We start from the raw sequence: 24090 nt of genomic DNA, 5'->3' as shown, positions 1-24090 counted from the left end.
AGATGACCATCAACGTGTTCTCCCTACCATGACAAAGGTGGAGAGGATTTCATGTAATCCATGGACACCAGTGAAGATCACTGAAGAAAAAAGGTTTATTGCACTCTCTTGTGGGGTCCAGATGACCCCGCTTCCAATGTTAAAGTGCCTAGGATATCACAAGGGTTAAGCTTAGGGATCAGGACTAGGCTAGGGGGGGTGGAGGGGAGTCTTGTCAGTAATCTTTGGGTAAAGTCGTGGATAGGTTGTAGTCCAGGCGGGATCTGGAGGTCCCTTGAAAATATTGGTGTGGTTGCAATGGGATCAAATCGTCCTTCAATTCCCATCATGGGAATGATGATTTGTGATCTTCACTGGTGTCCATGGATTACATGAAATCTTTCCACCTTTATCCACCTTTGTCATGGTAGGGAGAACACGTCAATGTAAGGGTGGGGACATCTAAGATAGCACAAGGGTTAATGACATCACACGTGTGTTGTCCGCTGTAATTGGTCGTTTTTGTTATGGTAAAACAAACCTACCTATTTTCAATCCAAATGTATTTTTTTATAAGATCGATAAAATAGGTTTATTTTATATTGAAAGGATTTTATGAACGTTTAGGTCGAGTAAAAACTCAAAAAGATCAACCTAGTAGGATTATAAGACTATAAACCTATTAATTGATGAAATTGATTAATCGTTACCTGAACTCAGGTGGAAGGAGCATTGGGGGAATCTGAGCATATTTTAGAAGTAGAAATCAACTAAAAATGGACAGGAAAACAGTAAAAACGGGGGTTTTTAATGGATGAAACTTTAAGGAGAAAAAATACCACATCAATATGGTAAACGAACATTGGAGTTTCATGGTATGGGCCCCCTCCCATAAGACAGAGGACAGCCTTGACAAGTGTTGGCAGGACGATCCCACATGTCACTGATAAAAATACTGGGATCTGGAGTCAGTTCAGCTGGTTCCTCCTGCCTTTCTGGGGCTGAACCTGTCATCCTCACTGACACCTATTAATAGCTGTTCAATACCCCCACAATTCCCCTTTGACACCGTGAGTCACCAACTCAAGTAAAAACAATTCAGTCTGCAGCAGAAACAACATTTCTGTGGTTTTTTCTCAAACCTAATTTGCATAAAATGTAGTTTCTTTTTACTTGTATATTGCTCTTGTGATTTTTTTGAGAATCAGTTTTTAAGAAAATGACCAGAAAGTAAAAACTAAAAGAAAACAGCTGAGATAAAGTAAATTAAACATTAAGAAAGTGGTGAAAAAGACGACTTTCTTGGTGTTAATGATGGCCTGATCTCTACAAACACACAGACTGGTTGGATGAAGCCGATAGGGGCCACGTTTCAATCTGTTTGGCTTCACAGTTCTCTGCCTAAAAGTAATTGTTTATAGTTTAATCTGGGATTTTACACCCAGTGGAATTCCAAAGGGGGATTAGGGAGTGAGAAGTTCCCAAATTTGCCTCAACAGACGGTTGTGGATGGCAGTGAGCTGCTTTTTTCCCAAACAATAACTCAACCGCTCCGAAGAAAAAAATATGAATTGGTGCCAGCAGTAATAATGACAACAGTAAAAATCCAAGTGCCTTCAAATTCAGAACGGGTCAACCCCCTAATTTGCCTCTCAGTGGTTTGGTCCCCCTGCCTAAAGTCCCCAAACCCCCACACATGTTTGGCCCTGGGAATGAGAGTCTTTGTGTGGAAGTCTTTGGAAGTGCCACAGGAGCGCTCAGCCTGCAGTAAGTTCTGTTTACATTCACTTTACAAATGAAATCCACGCAAAAATACAATAAAAAATGTGGATTCATGTTAAGACTTCTGTAAACGCCTCATTTTCTTTACTTTGATTGACTATTGTAGACCTATATTCTTAGAAAAGGGCTGCACCCTTTAGGGTTTATTGTGTCTATAAGCTGATATGCTGGTAATTAAAACTCATTTTTATGCTGCAATCCTTCAATAGGTCTATAAGTCTCCATGGCAACCACTATGTGAAAATAAAAGCAGTAATGCTGTTTAAAAAACTGTCAAAATTTATAATTCTGTGTAAATCATGAGCTTTACTGTCAAAAAGTTGGATCTTTTTTTTAATAAAAAGGGTTTATTTTCTATGTAATCCAATTTTTTTTCTGAAAAACTCATCCCAGTTCTTTCTATCTATCTGTCTGTCTGTCTTTCCGTCCGTCCGTCCGTCCGTTTGTCTGTCTATCTATCTATCTATCTATCTACCTATCTATCTATCTATCTGTCTATCTGTCTGTCTGTCCGTCCATCCATCCATCCGTCTATCCATCCATCCAGATATATATTTATATACATATATGAGGGTGTACCTTGCCTTCGCCTAACAGTAGCTGGTTTGACAGCAACCCTGTGACCCCAAAGGGGAATCAGCGGGTTCAGAACATGGATATTGCACAAGTTTTTCCTGAGCCGCTGGAGCTGAAGTGAGTAATGAGGTCGGGAAAAGTTGAAACACAATTTTCTTGTTGTGTAAATGAGGGAAAAAAAACTTTTTTTAAACAACAATTCTGTTTTATGCTCTACAAAAAACCAGGATGCTCCTGCTCTAACTATCACATTTTTATTTTTGCCGATTGGACTTTGAATTTAGATGTCCAAAAAACAACACTTACAAATGAACAATTAATTCTTTTTTTCCCCCAAAACATAGTAGAAACCAGCAGAAAGGTTATGAGTGTTAATAGATGGAATCAAACAGTTTTTCCTGTTTTTTATCGCTGAAATTTGGAAGTTTATTGTGAAACTCCAAAGTCTTGGTCTGGTCTTTTTGCAGGTTAGTCATGCCATCTGTGTCTGCGACCTCCTGCTTGGAAGACGGTCAATCCGCCTGTCCACCTGCTGCTGACCTGACCCATGGAGAGACCTGCTCTGGCAGAGGCAGTGCTGCTGGAACGCTCCACAGCGGTCGTGACGAGGAAAGCCTCAAACCGCACGGGGATGCTGGAGAAAACGGCACCGGCGAGCAGAGGAACGCGGGGTTGAAATGGATCCGTCCGGATTTGCCCAGCAGGTGCACCTGGAGACCCGGCGCTCCCGTTTCCGAGTCACCTCACAGCCACCCAGAGCGGTAAGAACCCCGCTGACGCTTGTGCGACGCACACAGCGACCAGCTCAGCATCTGGAGGACTTCCAATGGGTTTTCACCTCTCATGGATGTTCTCTCCTCCATCCACGGCAGCCCCAAACCGGCCAGCATCCTCCCCAGCGTCTTGGACCACATCGGACACACGCCTCTGATCCGCCTGAACAAAATTCCAAAGGAATTTGGGCTCAAGTGTGAAGTCTGTGAGTACAGGAAGTAGAGCCAGGACCATTCAGATGCTAACAAAGCAAAAATGGATTCAGAAAGTTTGAAAGAAGAACAGAATCCTCTGATAACATCTGAGTTTTCTCTGAAAGATGTGGAATGAATTAAAAAAAACATATAGGAAATAGCTTTCATTGACCTAAAAGCAACTACATTTAGAAGTTTAAAAGCTTTTCCGAGGTGTTTGTTTTGCTTTTTATTGATCTTTTAATGAAGAAAGCTCATTGCAACAATGAGAATTTGCAAACACAACGCACATAAGTGCAAAAGGGAAGTAAATGGCTTTTTATTGATAATTAATGATTTTTTTAATTAAAGAAATAGGACATTTTAACAGCATCTGAGCCTTTTTATTGAGAGAATATATTTTCCTATTTTAGTATTTATAATATTTGGACTGCAATATTTGGACAATAATTTATAATTATTGTCAATTTTTCATTGACAATAATGAAAAAGTACAACTTAAAAGAAATTTCACAGATACTGTTCCTGAGAGTTTTTGATCTTATTGTGTCAATCGCATAGAAAAAGTCAAATCTTAATAATGATGATGTTTGAGTTGGTCTTAAAGTCCTTTAACAGAATAAAAGACCAAGTTGGGTTTAACTCCATGTACCTGCAGCTTCCTGCTCCTCACCTGTCAAAACAGGTGTATCATGTAACTCCCCTGAACGTTGGGGTTTTGTTTGACCAGCCTTTTGGAAAGGGCAGCCATGTGAAAGCTGCCTTGTTCTTCAGACCAAAAAAGGAAAAGCAAACCACCAGTGAGAAGCTTCAGGCTATTTGAGACCAGATTTCCTTTTTCTTTTTTCTTTTCTTATTTTGAAGCTGTGTACCCTTTAAAATGTCCTCTAGCCCTGAAGTCCTTCTTTCATTTGTTTTTCAAATCAACGCTCTGGTTTTATTCGAAGGCGCTCTTTCAACAAAAATCAAAATAAAGTTTAGAATAATTAAAAGACACTTTAGTTTCAGTTCTCCAAGTGACCACAAGGGGGCCTGTTACAGAATTAATGCAGTTATTTTATTGACAAATCTGCTTTAAAGATTTACTGTCCAAGAGATTTGGATGAGATTTTTTTAATTTTTATGAACCTCATCACTTTATTTTGCATTTATCCTTAAAATGATGGTTAATTTAAGCTTAGTTGTTTCCTGTTTCCCCCCCCTGCAAAATCAAGGATTCTGTGATGTCATATCCTGTGTGAATACTGATCAGTGTGGAGCAGAAAAAACGAGCCTTATAGAGCAGTGACTGACATTAAACATGTTTTTTATGGGGTTAATGACTTGACTGAAATATCTTCTGTGTTGATTTGTTTTAAGGAAGTTGAATTAAATCTCTAGGAGCATCTGTATTTGTAAAATTAAAACAGGGCACCATGAACTCTCCATGTGCCGCACCAACACAAATAATGGTGATGTCTTCTTGACCTGGACCTTTTGTCACACCTGGTGATGCTGCGTTTTTCTTCTGCGTGACTGCGTTTAGTGGTCAAGTGTGAGTTCTTCAGTGCAGGAGGCAGCATCAAGGACAGGATCGCTCTGCGGATGGTGGAGGACGCCGAGAGAGCCGGGATCCTCCAACCGGGAGACACAATCATCGAGCCCACTTCTGGAAACACAGGTGATGGCGTCAACATGTCATCCTGTCGGGACTCTTCATGCTAACCCCAGTTTGTGGTTGCTTGCAGGTATCGGCCTCGCTCTCATCGCAGCTGTCAAAGGCTACAAATGCATTATTGTTATGCCAGAGAAGATGAGCATGGAGAAGGCAAGTACGTGTGCTGATGAACTTTCAGGAAACGCTCTGTGGGTCATTTCCTGCTCACCCGTGCGTTCCAGGAGGCTGTTCTGAAGAGTCTCGGGGCAGACATTGTGCGCACGCCCACGTCTGCAGCTTTTGACTCTCCCGAGTCTCATATCTGCACCGCCTGGCGCCTGAAGAATGAAATCCCTAATTCACACATTCTGGACCAGTATCGTAACGCCAGCAACCCCCTGGCTCACTACGACACCACAGCGGAGGAGATACTAGAGCAGTGCGATGGTTGGTGCTTCTGCAAAAATTCAATTTTTAAGATGCATGAGCTGTACCTGGTAAAATTCAATTCAGTTCAATTCTATTTAGTTCAACTTGATTCATTTCAGCATAATTGGTTAATTATAAAACATTCCACCTTTGTTTAACTGTTTCTCTTTCTTTATTATAGAATCTTTCACCATTTTTGTTCTTAACTTCTTCTACATTTTTTCAGCTATTTTAACCATTCACCTGTTCAAATGTTCAGCTCTTTCAGCTTTTTCCAGCTATGACTTTGGTCCTTCAAATCCTTGAACTTTTTAAGATATTCCAGGATTTTTGCCTCCAGTGAAATAAATGGGGAATCTTAGGTGCAGAAACTCGGCTCTGACATTTTTCACAAACATATCTTTTTTGTTGTTGTGCTGCTTTCACTTTATTTATGGTCAACTTTGATCATTTCTTATTTAATTTTTTTGGTGCCAATCATTACCCTTTAGGCATCATTTTCATCCAGAAATAAAACATTCCAACCTGCATTTTCTTCTGGAAATGCAGCTCCCTCTTGTTCAGTTTGGAGTAGTTCTATTCATTATTATTTAATTGGATTAAGTTAAGTTCAATTTGATTCAGTAGAATTCACTTTAATTATGTTCAGTTCAATTGAAACCAGTTCAGTTTAAGTTAATTCAGTCCAATTCAGTTCTTCCTAATTCACTTCATCTTAATTTAATTTGTTTGGTTTCATTTAATTGTGTGATATTTTACCAACATTATATTTCAATTACCTTGAATTCAATGCTCTTTATTTCATTTTATTTGATCTGATTTCAGTTTGATTCAGTTCTAGTGAACTCCATACACTTCCGTTTAATTCAATTCAATTCCACGAAGTTCAATCCAGTTTTATTCATTCATTTTAATGGGATCGGGTGGAATTGTAATTAATTCATAATTATTCTCTGAGTTTTGTAAAGCTGAGATGTTGCACACTTCAGTTAAGTTCTTTTTTTTAGTTCACTTAGATTCATATTTACTAAAATGCAAATTCAAAGGAGTAAAGCTTGTTATTAAAGGAATTATAGGTCATGACCTCAAGGGTTAGGGAATATTGTATTAAACTATAGTTTATAATTCTACCAAATCAAGGGAAAATGTATCTGCAATAGATAAAGTCTAATAGAAGAGTTGTTGTGTGGTCTTGTTCATGATCTAGTTGATCCTTTTTAATCAAACAGAAGGTTCAGACGTTCTTTTCCTCTCAGGTAAATTGGAGATGCTGGTGGCTGGAGCGGGAACAGGTGGGACGCTCACTGGAGTTTCCCGAAAGCTGAAGGAGAAATGCCCCGATGTCAAGGCAAGAACTACTTCCTGTTGGTTCCTCTTCTGTTTTAGATAGTTGGGCCGTTGAGTTGGCGGTTTGAAAATGTTCTTCGACAATAATAATGAGTGCAAACCAACGATTACACACACCAGACCCATGCTGCCGCTTGGCTGTCTTTAGATAGTGGGTGTGGACCCTGAGGGTTCGGTTCTTATTCACTCAGAGGGGACCGACGACCACACGACCTTTGAGGTGGAGGGCATTGGGTACGACTTTGTCCCCACCGTGTTGGACAGATCTGTGAGTGTTTCTCTGTTTACGCTGATTCTCGAAGCGTCACATTTGGCGCTAAACCACCGTCCTCTTCACCGCAGCTCGTGGACATGTGGTACAAATCCAACGACGCCGAGACGTTCACCATGTCACGCAAACTGATCAGGGAGGAAGGCCTTCTGTGTGGTAAACTCACCGAGGATTTTCCGACACTTTCTTACCCGTATGTTGGATTCATCCAGGGAATCTGCTTTTTCTGCAGGCGGTAGTTCTGGCTCAGCGATGGCGGCAGCGGTGAAGATGGCCGGCGATCTTAAAGAGGGACAGCGCTGTGTGGTCATCTTGGCAGATTCGGTCCGCAACTACATGTAGGAGAGACCAGTGGGAGAACTTGACTGAATATTTCAGTCGTGACCGTTGACCGTTTATGAGAACTTGCGGCTCCAACGAAATGTAGTCAATTCAGTCGCCATTTTAGCAGCCATGTTGGAGCCGGAAACCGTCAGTAAGCAGGAATTGGTCAGAGTTTGTCTGAGTTGTAATTTCTATGGCATCAACTGTAGCAAATCAGAAGTAAACTTGTTGATGGCCACACCCCTACTACTTTGGTTTAGTGGGAACTCCTTAAAAATTGGAACCAGAATCGCTAAAAGGCCTTAATCATGACTGGCCTCATACAGGCGGCCTTGTAGGCGAACGTTTGTTTGTTTGTTTCAAAGAAGCCGGCGCAGTGATACAAAACATTTCAGTTATGTGAACTTCTTTATGGAACTTTTTCTTTAGGGGTGGGTGGTTATCACTGTGGTTTATCACTCTTTTATACCATGGTCCGATTGAATACTCGATTCTGATTGGCTGCTGGGTGTGCGTTAAAACCTGATAACCGCGCAGTGAAAAAAGAAGTTCCGGTCAGCTAGCTTAAATGTTTTGAATCACTGCGCCGGCTTCTTTAAATCAACCTTTAGCTTCATCATTTGGGCAAAAACAAGCGGTAAGAGGTGAACTTTCTCTCTGAACTGATGCTTTATTCAACCCATCGGAAAGATCAGCACATATATATCGCTGAGTCTTGAATGCTGCGGTGGTGCTGCGCGACGCGGACTATATGTTACGCGCCGCATCACGTAACATATAGTATCCAAATCTAAAAAAAAACAAGAATGAAGGACTAAAAGCTGGTTAAAATGTATTGCTTTTGTAACTGACCATGGTATAAGCGGGTTAATGGCCTTTGAAGTGTGCGTTTATTACTTTTTAACGCACTTCGCGGGAGCAAACGTCCTTCACGAAGGCTTCAACGGCGTGCGTTAAAAAGTAATAAACGCACACTTCAAAGGCCATTAACCCTTACTTAATGCACACCCAGCAGCCAATCAGAATCGAGTATTCACCCAGACCATGGTAACCCTTGTGCTATCCTAGGCACTTTAACATTGGGAGTTGGGTCATCTAGACCCACTAGACAGTGCTCTGAACCTTTTTTCTTCAATGATTTGTGATCTTCACTGGTGTCCATGGATTACATGAAATCTTTCCACCTTTATCCACCTTTGTCATGGTAGGGAGAACACGTCAATGTAAGGGTGGGGTCATCTAAGATAGCACAAGGGCTATATGAGTTGATAACTGCATCTTTGCTCCAAATCAATTTCTGGGTTTGACTTTCAGATCAAAGTTCCTGAGTGATCAGTGGATGGTCGAGAGGGGCTTCCTCAGCCTGGAGGGCCAGATGAACAAGAAAGTGTGGTAAATAAAGAGACAAAAGAAAGAGTCAGATGAGTCACGGTGCAGGGAGGATGCTCATGTTGGTTTGTTGAAGGTGGTGGAGCCACACCGTCCAGAGTCTGCAGGTGCCCGCCCCCCTCACCGTCGCACCGTCCCTGTCCTGCCAGAAAGCCGTCCAGATCCTGAGAGCAAAGACGTTCGACCAGGCTCCTGTTGTCGATGAGACTGGGTACTCGCTCCATGACTTTTTGCTTTATTGTTTGACCGAAAGCAGTTCTTGTCGTGCCTTGAGGCTCCACGTTTCCTTTTCTGTGTCGTGTGATCGCAGAGCCATTTTGGGCATGGTGACCCTGGGAACCATCCTGTCCTCTGTGCACGATGGAAAGGTGGAACTCTCGGACGCGGTCGGCGCTGTGCTCTGCAAGGACTTTCAACAGGTCAAGCGGCGCTCTAACCTAACCCTAAAGCTGCGTTCACACAACCCTTGGCCCGGGGCGTTCACGCCGGACTGCTGCTACCTGATTCTAGCGCATGCCTGCCATGCAGTCTAAGCGTGAAATGTCGAAGCGGTGCAAATGTCTTGCTCCTGGATTTTACTTTGACAGCTCTATTCCAAAATATGGTTCCAGCCGAACACAAAATGCAATTATCGGTTTTCCCCTCAATGTTTAAATTTAAACAGTTGGCCCTTCCGTTAATTTAAAGCATCCATACATCACTACCTGATCGGAGTCCCTGATTGGTCAAAGTTCTTCCCGGTTTAACAACTGCGTTTTGTACGTAGAGCCCCAAAGCGGTCATAGAAACTTGCATGAACGCGTGTTTACGTAGACTTTCTATTGGCCGCTTGAATGTGTGTTGGTGAGGGCGACGTGAACGTAGCTTCAGCCTAACCAAACCCAGAAAACGTGCGTCTGACTTCCCTCTGCTTCCACATCCTCTTCCAGGTTCACCTGACGGACACTTTGGAGAAGCTCTCCTTTTTCCTGAAAGCACACAACTTTGTCCTGGTGGTTCGTGATCACATCCAGTGTAAGAGACAGATTTGGACTTTCTTTTTCCACAGTTCGTTAAATCAACCTTACAAAGAAACGCCACCAAAGAAATGCAACACAAAGCCAAAATCCAAATCTCCAAAACATTTAGAAAGAAAAAACTTTGCCTGTTCAGGTGATCCTTTCAGGTTTTTGTGGTTAATTCTCCTCTGAACACCTTGTCATCCACACCTTGGTAATGGCATTTAAGAGTTTGGGATGAATCTTTTAAGGGTGAAATAAAAGACAAACGGCTCTATCTATAGAATGCCATTAAAAGAAACCCTTTGGACGACTTCAATGTATACTTTACTTCAAATAATTCCTCATTTGACTTGAATTTGTTAATTTTTTTTGACATTTCTGTGCTTCTTACGACAGAGTTTTAGGGCTGGTTTACAAATTTTTTTTTTTTAATTACAACTTTAAAGTCTTATTTTACGAGAAAAAAAGTCACAACTGTTAAAATGCGACAATAAAGTCGCAAATTTACGACTTTAAATCTCGTAAATTTAGGAGAAAATATTCGTAGATTGACGAGGAAAAAACCCCAAAGTTTTCCGTTTATCGGAGCCTAGCTAGAAGATGAACGATGTGGAGCCTTTTGTGAAGCTTTATATCCAGATAGTTTTAAAAAACAAAGAAATTCTGAACCTTTTGGTGACTCAAAACCAAATTATTGTTATTGCAGCTGTCTTTCCGGGGTTTGGTGTCGGTAAAGCGGAGTTTTATCTATAAAATAAGGAGCTCATAGACCCGTTTGGGTGTAGAGGACTGCTGCTTTATTCCTTCCAGAAGTCCAGTTGTCTCATTACGTCATAAACCTGTCATGTGCAGAAAAACAAAGCGGAAGGAAAACAGTGTTACATATGTGCCCTCCTCCACGTGAAATGTCTAATTTAAACATAAAACAACATAATGAATGAAAATAGTCTGTTAAATTACTATTAAAATGTTGAAACAGCCAAAAAAGTGCTCCTCCTCAGACGTAGAGATCTTGGTTTCATGGAGGAAGAAAGGATTGAAGTGGACATCTGCAGGGACACCGACGTCTTCATCAACGGGCTGCAGAGATCCTGCTAACCACCCATCAATAAATAAAACATTAATAAATCATAAATCAAACAAATGAGCTTACAAACATTTGGAACGTTATCAACTTTCAGCTCACCTGTTGAATTAAGTTTAGTCTGCTCTGCGGCTGCGCAGTTTTCACTTGCTGCTCTGTATGCTCACTTCCACTTTAATCTGTAAATTTATGACTTTGTTAAAAAAAAAATTTTTTTTGTGGCCCTAAAACTCCGTCATATGTAAAAAAACACTGCCTGCTTCCTCAAACCAAAATGTTGAATTCTGTTGTCTCCTGTTGTTCGTCACCTGAAGCGTCGTTTTCCACATTTGATCTGAAATGACGCTGGCCTTTTGTTTTCTGTCGGGGTCCAGATGATTCGGACGGCTCGGCTCACCTCAGGCACTCCGTGTTTGGAGTTGTGACCCCGATCGACCTCCTCCACTACATCACCTCACACGCCGATCAGGAGCGCGAAGAGCCCCAGTGTTCCCTATGAAACAAATGATCATCATCGTTTGGGATTTTTCCCTAAAGCAACACATGATCTACTTCTGCTTATTTTAGGACAATATCACAAGTCTCTTTTAGCAAACTATAAATATCTTTTCAGAAAATCTGCTTTAAAGTGTAAAATCCTTCATGATCCCAAACTCAAAAAAAAGACAGATAAAAAAAAACCTGATGGTGTTTTAAGTTTTAGGTTGATTTTTTTTAAAATAAAAAAATGACAAAGTTGTATTTTAACATTACATTTACCCCAAACAGTCTAATTCTGTCGTTTGTTCATGTTTCTTTAATAATTAGTTGGTTATTTTAACAGCTTAATGAAGATGTAGGTTATGTGGATGAAAATAGACACTTTTCTGGCCCAGATTTCAGTCTCTCTTGAGGCTTTGTGTCTTAGTTTGAGTGTGTTTTAGTTTGTAGAGGTTGTTGTCTGAAAAAATAAACCGATCTCATTTTACTGTCAATCTTTCTCCTTTTTTTTGAGGAATTCCTGGAAAGCTTATTGAGTCAGAAGCTTAAAGTTGTGTTTGACGATAATCTGAAGATGTCTTTCAACTGCTCCACAAAACTGTCCAAAAAAGTTCTTGTGTGTCGCTTAAAAACATTTAAATATTACATTAAAACCAAACTTGAGCAGCAAAAATGTCCTAAAATGTGATTAAACTACATTTCATTGATGCATATCTTCGAGTTCTCCTTTTAGGACGTTTTACAGACTGAAAAAGTCAATAAATCAAGTGACAGAAAGCAGTAAAACACTGAAACAAGAAGCATGATTACAACTCTGGATAACCTATTTAGTCACTAATTTGATTTATTTGCAAAGGACCTTTTAGAAAAAGGACTTGAAAGGAAGAAAAGTTCACAAACTAAATGCAATTACATAAATGATTAGTGCTGATAAGTTTGGACCACAAACTGTTTCAAAAGGACAAAGGGAAGAACTTTTTTAGTCCCGCCTCCTTTATAATTAATGTTTTCAATTATGCTGGAAACAATATAAATACAAATGCATGGATGCTATTGTAATAAAAAATACAAATACTTAATTCATCTGTTGTTTAATCTCTTTGAATCACAGTAGTTTATAGAGAAATATGATTCTGAATTGAATGGTCACATTTCTAATAGTTTTTCCCCTCATGTGAATTTTTGGGTTGGGGTATTTTTTCTTTTGGGGTCACTTTTTATTATTGGGGTTTATAGTTGTGTCATTGAAACGCAATTTATGATTTTTTTTCTCAAGTTTTTTTTCTTTTTTGGAGTTAAAAGAACCAAGCAAAAAAACGAGTCCCTTTGTAACCGGGGAGTTGGGTTAGAAATAACCCAACTTGGGTTCATTGTGTGCTATAAAGGTGAAAACTGAGGCTGGTTTTGCATCTTTTGTAGGTTGAACTCCACAGTTTGGGAGTGCAGATAAAAATGTGCAGGTAATGTGGATGCAGGCAAGAAGTGTTTGATTATCCTACTGAGGAAGAGGAGGACGAACAGACTCTAGACTTCATCAATAAGCTCATCAATTAGCAAAAGCTACATTGGCCACGTTTTCTTGTCAGCCAATCAGGACCTTACTTTTACCAGTTTGATTCAGAAAAAGACACAAAATGCTAGAAACAATCAAACCAATTTAAACTGATTATGACATTCATCTTTTGCAATGCACCAATCTTTTTAAAGACGAGCATGAATAGAGCTCAGGTTTATGCATATTTAAAAACTGCAACAAATTTTTTTTTCTTCCTGCAGCAGAAAGTCCTCCTTTGTAGGAGATTTTCAACTGCTCAACTTTCAACTGATTTTTATAGGAATCGCTAAATTTAGTAGGTTAGTAGGTCAGTAGATTCTGCCTCTCTGTAGAAAATCTCTGTTTCTCTTCTTCTGAATCCTAAAAATCTCACTCTTTTTTGTTGTCACAGCTAACAGCAGAAGCTTGCACATGTCTTCAATTAATTTGACAATAATAATCTTGAACATTTTGATTGACAGAGGAACCGCAATGCAGAGAATCGTGAGTTGTCTGTCAACTGTTCTTGCTTGCAGTTCCAGTTTGAGCCACAAGGGGGCAGAAAGTGACCACACTGCAGCGGCACAATCTCTCTCCAAGCAATATATCCTAAATAAAAATGTGACAAAAAGAAAATAGCTGACTTGAAACTTCTGTCAAGATGAAGAAAGGATGAAATTAAAACAAGATGTAAATAAATAGAGGCTTAAAGTAACTGAAGCACAAACCATCCCATTTAAAGGTACAATGAAGCACACATTAGTACACAAAAGAGGAAAAAGAGTTAAAAAAATACTTGAAATGTACAAAACGACATCCAAATTCGTTAAAACAATAAAAAAAACATCTTACAGCAATAACATTAGCATTAAATCTGTGTCAGGATTCATTTTTTAATGTCATTTCTTTCATACTACATGTTTACATTAACCCTTAGGAGTCTCTACATTTAAAAAAGGTTATTAGCCTTGAAATTTTGGGTTTATAATGAACAAAAGAGTTGTGTCACAGCTTTGTGATACCCTTTGGAAGTTGTAGGCCTGTGAGGCATCAATGTGTGTTGCTGATAGAAACTGCTTTACAGAGGCACAAATAAATCCATATAACTTTGTGAATAGTTTAGGAGAAGCTTATGGGTTTAGAAAAAAAATCTTTACTTTCTTTTTGACCCTTTGACCTTTGTTTTTGCATGTTTACATTCAGTCTGTTGACAAAAAATGCTTTTTATTTTCTGTTTTTGCTGTTATAATGACAAAAAGTACTATTTGGATGTGTGATTTTTGTAAAGTGTCAGGTTTATTAGTTTATTTATTTATGATTTTTTCATCATACAATGCAGATATATCTGTTAAAAAACACACTATGAAAGAAATAAATGTCAATAATAGACTTATTAGAGCAAATTGTAAAAAAAGAAATAAAACATAAGGCTAATAACTATAAATTCTTTAAGTTTTTAAAAAATTTTTATTCTTAGGAAACCAATTTAAAACTCTTACATCACATGATCAATTTCTAATGAGGGTTCCTTTGACACTGAAACTATAACCGCTAAATACATTATTTAAGAGCTTCCCAGTGGCAGACTGGGATCATCGCACATCTCTGTAACCCAAACAAACGCAGACGTCACAGAACTGCCCAGCGCCGTCCACCGTCTGCCGTCATCAGGAGGCTCTCCTTCCAGGAGGACGTTGGCGTCACCCCCAGCCGGGATCCGTGCCGTCTTCCCTGGTTCTGTCCTTCACCTCCCCGCTGACTCTGCATGTTTTCAGCTTATGCTCAGAGAAAGCTCACAGTCTGCTCCTGATCACAACCGGGATGCTGCTGTGGGGCCGCGGCCCACCGGGATGCTGTGGTGCTCCTCGGACGTCCGGCTGCACTCGCCTTTCTGTCCTTTGCCAAAATAGAAACTCCCATAATTACAGCTTTGCAGAACATGCTGACCCCTAACTGATGGACTTTATATTGTGAAAAAACAAACTTTCAGATTCTGAACATCATCTGAGCTGCAGTCAGAGGGTGAAAGTTATGTGGTGATAATAAATAAAAGACCTTTCCAGGGTGCACCCCACCTTCACCCAACAGGAGCCGGGGCCGCCTCTGGAGATCCTGTGACCCTGAAAGGGATTTAGCAAGTTAAGCACTTTAGCTTAACGTGAAAGTTAAAACATTTGTTTCTTGTCGTGTTGAAATCAGTCCACAACCTTTTATTTGGCCTTGATCGGCCTGTACGAGGCTAAAGTGGGCGTCTATCTTTCAGGTTTCCCTTCATGTTTAAGGCTACAGTTTATCTTCATCCTCTGTAAAACATCTGCTGCTGCTTTATTTGTTCACTGAATCTTTTGTAGGAATCAATAAAACCAGATTCACATTTTTACTAAACTCTTAACTGATAAAGTGGAAGCTCCAGGAATCGGATGCTCACTTCAGCCTCTTCTGACATTTAAGGTGCAACAGAAAAAAACCTTTATATTTAAATATACTCGTTAAGGTGAATCCACCATGTGAGCAACTTTATTAGCAGCATCCTCACAACATTGTACAGTTGGTTCTGAATACTATGCATTATTATTATGGTCTGTGGGAACAACAGCTGCAATAAATCCATATTTGTCTTTTGTTTTTGGTTCTTTTCTGCAAGCAGAAACTCTCCAAATATGTTGGTGTTTGTTGACTTTGCTGGCTGCGGCGTTTCAATTCAGCGCTCGGTGCAGCCGCTTTCAGAAAGTAGCAGATGGATTTTCAAAAACATCACCGAGCGACTCGACGTGCGTCCAGCACATCCAGCAGCTTTCCAAAATAAAACTTCAGGATCAGATTGGAAATAGATCTTCAGAAAATTAAAAATAAAAACTGTCCCACTATCACCTGTAGCTCTCATGTAAACTGAACTAAGTGCTAAACTGGTTTGACACCATTTTGAGTTGCTGATAAACTGAAATGGAACTGTGGATGCTGGGCCTTTAATCCTTAGTTTTCATCCTTTCAGCTTCTTAGAATGGACAAAGGCAGAGAAATGTAGAAAACAAGGGAAGGGTTCACATCTGCCGGGCTGAAGTGATCTGGTTTTAGTATTTGCACAGCTACAAAAAGCAGCTTAGTGAGTGAACTTCTCTGGAAGGGTGTGTCCTCTACGCATTCGTGTTTTACCACCCAGTCAGGAGTTCATGAAAGCTGCTTCAGTAAACTAAAAAAAAATAAAAGAGTCCACAATGTGTCCAAACCTACTTTTATTTCGTAAGAGGTCTTATCTTGAAGTTTAGAAAATTGCTTTTGAATTTTTTTACAGATGTTTGTCTTTTTGATTTGACGAGTCATGATTTATTCATGAATAAAAAGAGCGACGTCACTTTCACACCTTCTTCTGGTTTGCTTTGGCTTTCACACCTGCAGCTCTAAACCAAAGTCAAAGAAATCGCTCCATTCCAACGTCTGCTGACTTCTATGAACTCCAGCCAGGAAATGAAAAGAGACACAAGGAAGAAGACTGGCCTCTGATCCTCTGACCATCAGGGTTTTATGAAGTCACTAAGTAAATCTCTATTTCTAAATGCACTTTTCTCAGAGAACGACTCAGAAAATGCTTCACAATGTTAAAACAATATGAAATCCGAGAAAGATCACAGAATGGGAACGGGCGTCCGAAGCTGGTAAAACTGAATAAAACCCGCTCAGGCATAGAAGTAAATAACTGGAGATGTTTAAGAGACTTAAAACAGGTAAAAAGAGAAGTGCAGTAGTCTAAAAGAGAAGAGATAAAAGCAGCTCCAGATCAGACTGCGATAAAACCGTCTTCAGTTTAGCCACGCCCCTCAGGTGATTAAAAAGTTTCTAACCCCTGAGCTATTTGTTGAATGAAAATGAAACTTAAAGGGTTATAATTGGCAATAAATAAATAAAATAAATAAATAAGAAATGATCAAAGTTGACCATAAATAAAGTGAAAACAGCAAAATAACAAAAAGACAAAATGCCGGGTCTCAAACCAGCGAGCGTCTGCACCAAGGATTCCCCATGTAGTTCAATGGAGGCAAAAATTCTGGAAATCCTGGAATATTTTGAAAAGTTCAGGGCTTTGAAGGACCAATAGTCATAGCTGGAAAACGCTGATAGAGCTGAACATTTGAATGGTTGAATGGTTAAAACAGCTGAAAAATTGTAGGAGTTAGTGTCCAAAAATGGTGGAGGATACTATAATAAAGGAGAACCAGGAAAACAAAGGGTTGAAAGATTTAAAACAATCAGCCAACTAGGAGCTTCGAATGAGAGTCTAGAGACCACAAAATAAAGTCATTCACCCTTTAACATAAGGTGCGTTTACATGAACAAAAGTAAACAGAGTAATTGATAACGCCTGATAGGAAGAAAACTGCGTCATGTAAACACGCCGTTCGGAATAGTCTGTTCGAATCAAAATTTCTTTCCTATGGAGATAGGTGGGCTATGCCGATTGTTGAACCGATCGTTGTACAGTAAACCCTTGTTTTTCGCGGGGGTTCCGTTCCAAAAAGAGCCCGTGATAGGCAAAATCCGAGAAGTAGAAACCTCTATTTTTTTTTTACAATTATTATACAATTAAATACTCTATTATACATTGAAAAGAAAGAACAAACCATTTTACAGGCTCAAACAAATCAAAGTACTTCAGAAACGGTTTTTTTCAACAAATAACTTCTGTACTTTACTGTCAAATAATAATTTGAATCATCAATGTGAACAGAAGGCTTCAAATCGTGGAGATAAGCCCCGCCCACCGCGACCCGAGTTTTGGATTAAACAATTTAAACAATTAGACAATTTAAAATGATTATGAAAAAAAATACAAAGTACAGTGGGACAAATGTATTTCACTGCTCTTCAGTCTGAGCCGCTGCATCCTGACTCCACTCTGCAGTGTTTTCTTCTTCTGAAGCCCGTGGTGCAGGTGTGTTTGTTCAGGAGAAGAACATAGTGATAGGCAGTTGTTGTCGCTCTTTTTCTTTGGGTTTTACAGAAACTCCAAATTGCAAGATGATTTGCACGTTCGTGTTGTAAATTTGGCACGCTGATTTACGTACGTGTACATATTAAACTGCAGCGTTATTGACGCACAGGTAGAGAAGAAGCGGAGTGACTTTTTAGCCAATCAGAATGCAGAACACAATGCACGACGAAAATCCGTGAAGTAGCGAAACCGTGAAAAGTAAACCGCGTTATAGCGAGGGATTACTGTGAACAGTTCATTACGATCATGTGTCACTACTGCTCCACTGTTTCACTCCAGAGAAGGCTTTGGAGCTCAAACAGGACCGACCGGCTGCTGTGCGGACGCCCGCTGCCAAGCGCCGCCCCGCCCTGCCCTCGCTCTGCCTCGCTCCCGCTGGCTCTTCGCCTTCCGCTCTCTTACACCCCTTGCGAGGGGGGGTGCCGGAGAGGAGCGCTTCGTGCCCCGTGAGGTCTGGACCCTGCATGTTCCTGGCTCAGGTGCCGGTGGACCGAGCGAACTGTCTCTCTGAGCAGAGCAGCTGGATTAATAACTTTGTGTTTGAGGGGAGGGGAGGATGCTTTGTTACGTGTGCATTTTGTTGTTTTGTTATGTGTAAGAGACTTCGGACTGCGATCCGTCCCACCGCTCTTGGTTAGCGGCTGCCGGACTCAGGTGAACAGTGTGTCCCAGCAGACCTCGGACTTCCAGCTCACACAGCGGCTTTGGGGCGGTGTGTGAGCTTTTCTAAGCAGAAATGCTGCTCAGTCCATAGAAACCGTTCAAACAATCATGTGGATTTGTGTTTCCAGTTGTGTCCCGACAAAACAAAGACTGATGTTATTCCCACATATTTACATGCAGCCGAGACGCAGATTGCAGCATTTCCCGCATGGATTTTATGTTCTTCCAAGGCTAAATGTTGTTAGCACGCGTAAGCGTTCCCTTAACCATGGCTTCTTCCATATCCGTTCTTCCACAAGCAAAAGCACTGACCACAGGGATTAAAAATAAAATGATGAGCGAACAGGCGCTTCACAATATTCATAACATTAATAAAACGACGTTTAGATGATCGTCCCGTATATTACGGAGCTGCTGCATAAATATACATGGCAACTCAGTTTGTTTACATCCGGACTCATTTCCTCTGCCGGTATTTTCAACACTACTGTGCATCCCCAAATGATTTATTCCGACCGGAAGTGAGACCATGGAAAAATCGGAAAAAGTTTTTCTCATCCCACGCACCCGGTTGGATTTTAATCCGACCATTGATCGGATCAAGATATTTTGCGCATGTAACCACGGCTATAGAAGCTGTAGCTCCAGAGTTAATATTCTTTCGACTACCCCTAACTCTTCAACCAATAACACAATTAACGTAACTCCGGTGGATTCCGAAGCGGATAAAAAAAGCAGCTTTTCGCTGACATGCAGTGCTGTGCAGGACTGAAGCGTTTACACAATCAACGTCAATCATCTGATTCTGTCAGGATCTGTTCCCATATGAAACACTGTAGTTGCAAATGGGTTCAAAGCCGCTTTTCTCCGTGTCCAATTCCTGTTGATCACATATACAGTGGAGTAGCTACGGCGTGTCAAAGAGAGCGTGTTATTTAGACGTCACCTGTGACATCTCCGGTGGTAAAGGTTCAACTGTCTTCAGCTCGCTTTCACTCTTTGGTCGGCATTAAAGCTTGTTTGGATTCACGCTGAAGTGAACCGCACCGGAGTCCGTTTACAGGCAAACAGACCCATCACGGTTCACTTGCTGCAGGATTCAGGTGGGCAAAGTGATTCAGCACAGGACCTCTAGTGAAAACCAAACCTGCAACTGTCGTAATAATGACACTTTTATATTCTTGCCTCAAACAATTCAAGCAGTTCTTTTATTTTTACTGTTTTTAATGGTGTTTGATGGCAGATGTGTCGCGCTAAATTGAAAGTTGTGAGGGCAAAATCAAAGATAGGAAAAAAGGAAGTTGAGACAACGCATGTGAAAACATTTGTGTTGCAAATGCAAAAAAAGTTTTAGAAAGCAAAAAGAAATGTTGAAAGCAAAAAAAATCTTTTAAAAGGAAAGGAAAGAAAAAATTGAGAGCAAAAAAAAATTTTGAAAGCAAAAATTATGAATTTGAAAAAAATATTTGGGAAGCAGAAATTAAAATTTTGAAAGTAAAACAAAATTGAGAGCAAAAATAAAAAATTGAAAGCAAAGAAAAAATATTTTAAAAGGAAAAATAAATATTTTTATTAAAGCAAAAAAAAATTGAGAGCAAAAAAATGTGAAAGCAAAAAAAGAAAATTGAAAACAAAAATAATAAATTTGAAAAAAAAGTTTTGGAAGGCAAAAAAATGTTAAAAGCAAAAACATTTAAAGGGAAAAAAATGAGAGCAAATTAAAAAATGTGAAAGCAAAAAGAAATGTTTTTAAAGCAAAAATTATGAATTTGAAAAAAGAATTTGGAAAGCAAAGATAAATATTTTTAAACCCAAAAAATCTGAGAGCAAAAAAAAAATTGAAAGCAAAAAAAAATTAAGAGCAAACAAAAAACAAAAAACTCAAAGCAAAAACAATACCTTTGAAAATGAAGTTTTGTAAAGCAAAAATAAAAATTTCGAGAGCAAAAAAATATATAATTTCAAAACAAAGAAAAAGTATTTGAAGGCAAATATTTAATATTTTCACTTGCAACTTGGAAAGTTTTGTGTGCAAAAGTTATGGTGGCATAAATATCACTCCATAAAAAAGGGCCCCACTACTTTGGATGCTCCATTTGTCCCAAATCAGCTGCTTCCGTATGACTCGCTTACCTTTAGGAGGGAACCGACCATCAGCGGAGATGAGAACAAAATAATACATCAGAGGTCACCACAGCCTCACTGCCAGACAGAATCCTGAGTGTGCGTGGACAACCGCGGCTGAATATAGACATTGGATCTCTTCTGATAGGCTGGTGCTCCATTATCGGGCCTGATGCCACAGTGGAGCTCTAGGCCAAAGGTTAAAAGGGTCAGAGGTGTCCATAGTCTAAAAATACAATCCCTCCATCAACACTGAGCATGTGGACAGGCACCAAAAGCCTGATTGCCCACAACAGCAGAGACACTGAAGTGAAAGGTCGGATTTGAAGCCGACAGCCCCACGCTCACCTCATCACAAGATCCCAGTCCCTCAGGCAAACGGCAGATAAAGTCAGGAGTTCCTGTCGGAAAATGAATTCCCACAAAACTTTGAACTAAAAGAATGTTTCCTGCGATGCTTTGCACCCCTAATGTTTCACTTTCTCAAGGAAAACTCAAACTTTCTCAGATCTTCTCTTGTTTTCCACCATCTGGGACCTCCAGAGCCAACCTTTGACCTCCACACCTGAATGATCAATCGTCTTGAAGAGCCAATCTGATGAAAATAGTGGTTTTGGTGTTTTTAACCTGTTCTTGTTGATTTTACTGATGATGGAGAACATATGTAAAGAACTCGAAGCTTAAAATCCCATCTCTGAGTCTTTATTCAAATAGTTAAATGTCAGGAGAAGCCAAGGAAATGCTGTTTGAAAGAGATTTGATTTGGTAGCCAGTGCAGAAAGTGGCAGCCACAGGTTTCCAGCTCCGCTCCATTCTGATGCATCCACTTGTAGATGACCAGATCCACGTACGTCTGTTTGTTCAGTTTGTTGGCTCGGGAAGTGGGGCGGGGTTGCTCCATTCCAACAGTCCCGTCCACAAATCTCTAATGAACTAGTGCTTCTCTGCAGGAGGAAACGCCTTCAAAATCGATCAAAATATGATCGGAGAGGGAGCCAAAGATGCCGGTTGAACATCACAGACTGTTGTTGCTGACAGCAGGCGCTCATTTGCTCCATAGTTCTTCCTGGATTTCATATCACAGCAAACAGAACAGCTGCACTCACTCAGCCCCAGTCTGACATTTTGAAACAGGATACTGGACCTCTGGGTCAACAGGAAACAAGCTCTGATCCATTGCATCAAGTCAAGTTGTTGTTTGCTATGGCAACTTCAAACTATTGTCCCAATGATACATTTCATGACAGACTCATATTTTACTGGTAAATATATCTGTAACAGCGGCTTTTGGTCACGTCGAAGAACGAAAAAACAGAAAATTCTATTCTAATTCTAGCTAAATTGCTCATCAGTGTTTGTTCCACATTCACAATCAGATGCAGGGATTCACAGAAAAAAAGAGGTTATCAGTGTTTCTGTTAACAGACGTTTGACGCTGACGCGGTGGCAAAACACGCCCACCGCGCTGTGAACGACACGTTTCTGTCAAGCGGGTGAGAGCCGAACCAGGTCAGCTCCCGGAGCAGATCGCAGCCGCTGGCGGCGGCGGAGGACTCTCATCACTGGGCTGCCGCTTCGGTTATGTCACCAAGGCCTCTCACTCCTCTGTGCCTCAGCCAATGTCAGTTGCAGCTCTGCTGCTCCATCCCATCGCACCTCCCAGGCACCGTTATCTAACCCAGCGGAGGGAAGTCACTGGGTCAAAGCAGCTGCAGTCATGACCCTTTTCCCAGAAAGTTGCACTGACTGACGGTGGCCAATGGGATCTTGTCTTTACCCCTTTTTGTTTTTTTTTAAATCTATACATTAGTGAAAGCTAAACATGCACAAAGAGTTGCTCTGCCAACTGCTTGGACACTGTTCTTCCAACAGTTTTAGACCAAACAAGAGCAGCTTGGATGATTTCAAAGGTGCTTTTGAGCCCAAAGGATTCGTCACTTTGAATTTTTTACTTTTGCACCCGGCGATAGACTGGCGACCTGTCCAGGCTGCACCCTGCCTTCGCCCACAAGTGGCAGGGATAGGCCCCAGCAGCCCCGTGACCCCGAAAGGAATAAACGGAAGAAGATGAATGACTGAATGAAAAAATGTAAAACATTTTTATTTTTTTAGAGCCTTCTTAAAGACTCACTCTGATATAAATAGTGTTTTTGACGTGTTCTCGTGTCATTTTTCTGAGGACATAAATTAAGAAAATGAAGCTCCAAACTGCATTTCTGTGTATTTTTTTATTCAAATCGTTGTGAATCAGGAGCAGATGAAAAATTGCAGTTGGAAAAAGTTTTTTTTTACGTTGATAGCTCCAGTACTGCTTGATATTTTTGTTTGCTTGTGGGTTTTAAGCCAGCGGGAGAGCACATCACCAGAGAGCTCTCGGCAACGGGGAGGAGAAGAAGGGGCGGGGCTGCTCGGCATTTGATTTAAACCTTATAAAATAGATCAAAAGGGGGTTTAAGTGAGACTTTAAAAGACTTTAAACTGAGACATTTAACAGGGGAAACTGGAAAAGCAGAAGCTGCGACATTGTGGCTTTGTTTCCAATACAAAGGGATAAAAACACTGAGGTGCATTTTTGTGTTCTGTCCAAAAGAAAGAGGCTTTTGTGTGTGTGCCGAAGTCCTCTCGTGGTGCAGGAGTTCAGCTTTTATGTTGTTAGTAGGGGGACCAGATCCACTGGTCTATCTTTCTGCTCTTTTCATGGTACAAAAAAAACTCACAAATCCGCTCTAAAGCTTAAATCTTTGCGCCAAAATGCTTTGGATTTGAGCTTCCAGGTTTTCTCTCAACCCCGGCACAAAGCAGTGGGGCTCAGCGTGTCCTCATGGTATCTGTTGCTCTCGCGTCATGCAAACAATTTAAAGAGGCTGTATCATGCTATTCTGCCTAATCTTAACCACATTGACCTTTACATCAGCATCTGCCTCCAGACACTCCTGCCACATGGGTGGGCAGAGCAGGAACTGAACCTGCGCTCTCGTGATCAAAGGTCAGCAGCTCCACACGTCGCTCATATTCCAAACCAGTTCCCTTTGCTTCATCGATTCCTTTTAAAAAGGGTTTTTTTTGGTGTTTCTTTGGTCAGAAGTAAATGTAGAGCAGTATGAAAGCTCTCACTAATGCAAACACATTGGTGACTTATGCTGACTCACTGTTTGTGTCTGCAGACGGCTAAACCCCTCCTGACTTTTGTTTACAAAGCCGCCCTCTGTGTAGTGGCGCCAGCGAGACACATCTCCCTAGCAACATTTTTGTTGGGGGGGGAAAATAGACTGCATCCACTGCTATTGGGGTTTACGTAGAATCAAAAGACAAGAGCCTGTCTTAATGTGACGCTTTGTGTCGAGGCCTTGAGGCGTGTGCAGAGTAGGCCTCCTGAGGAAGGTGCTTCTGTGATCCCTACATCGAGGTTTGCTTTGTTTAGGGGAGGAGCTTAAACTGTTGACCCGCAAAGCCTCGCTATATCAAAGACCAATATCAAAGACCTCATAGTGGTCCATCCAATCATCCAAACAGAAC

At 40.7% G+C, this 24090-nt stretch overlaps 1 protein-coding gene and 2 long non-coding RNA genes across 4 annotated transcripts; 1 reads left to right on the top strand and 2 right to left on the bottom strand.

The window, feature by feature from the left end:
- Positions 1–1241: 1241 nt before the first annotated feature.
- On the top strand, positions 1242–11760 carry LOC101171534 (cystathionine beta-synthase). Of its 2 annotated transcripts, XM_004081413.4 has the most exons (15): positions 1242–1746; positions 2805–3098; positions 3210–3316; positions 4831–4965; positions 5033–5112; positions 5184–5388; positions 6627–6718; positions 6866–6985; positions 7060–7144; positions 7221–7326; positions 8627–8704; positions 8778–8912; positions 9012–9120; positions 9631–9715; positions 11161–11760. In XM_004081413.4, exons 1-15 carry the CDS (start codon positions 1676–1678, stop codon positions 11283–11285), a joined length of 1827 nt encoding a protein of 608 aa, XP_004081461.2. In that variant the 5' UTR covers positions 1242–1675; the 3' UTR covers positions 11286–11760. The 2 variants fall into 2 exon arrangements, with proteins under 2 accessions (XP_004081461.2, XP_020568858.1); XM_020713199.1 differs by lacking the exons at positions 1242–1746; positions 2805–3098 and having other exon boundaries at positions 3211–3316; positions 4853–4965.
- On the bottom strand, positions 10764–11208 carry LOC110017414. The gene is made up of 3 exons (XR_002292814.1): positions 11095–11208; positions 10889–10965; positions 10764–10796 (listed from the first exon to the last, which is right to left on the bottom strand). It is a non-coding gene; the product is annotated as an uncharacterized LOC110017414 (long non-coding RNA).
- A 2312-nt stretch (positions 11761–14072) lies between the features above and the next one.
- Positions 14073–21109, bottom strand: LOC105356737. Its single transcript, XR_910832.2, has 2 exons — positions 20584–21109; positions 14073–14920 (listed from the first exon to the last, which is right to left on the bottom strand). It is a non-coding gene; the product is annotated as an uncharacterized LOC105356737 (long non-coding RNA).
- Positions 21110–24090: the final 2981 nt, after the last annotated feature.

This window comes from Oryzias latipes, chromosome 21 (assembly GCF_002234675.1).
Source record: "Oryzias latipes chromosome 21, ASM223467v1".
Taxonomy (NCBI): domain Eukaryota; kingdom Metazoa; phylum Chordata; class Actinopteri; order Beloniformes; family Adrianichthyidae; genus Oryzias; species Oryzias latipes.
The sequence above is the reverse complement of the archived record's forward strand: the minus strand, read 5'-3'. Positions and strand labels throughout refer to the sequence as shown.

Coding starts and splice junctions, on each gene's coding strand:
- LOC101171534 (XM_004081413.4), top strand. CDS start 1,676: ATGTTTGGCCCTGGGAATGAGAGTCTTTGTGTGGAAGTCTTTGGAAGT. Junction 9,121..9,630: donor TCTGCAAGGACTTTCAACAG/GTCAAGCGGCGC, acceptor ATCCTCTTCCAG/GTTCACCTGACGGACACTTT. Junction 9,716..11,160: donor GGTTCGTGATCACATCCAGT/GTAAGAGACAGA, acceptor GTCGGGGTCCAG/ATGATTCGGACGGCTCGGCT.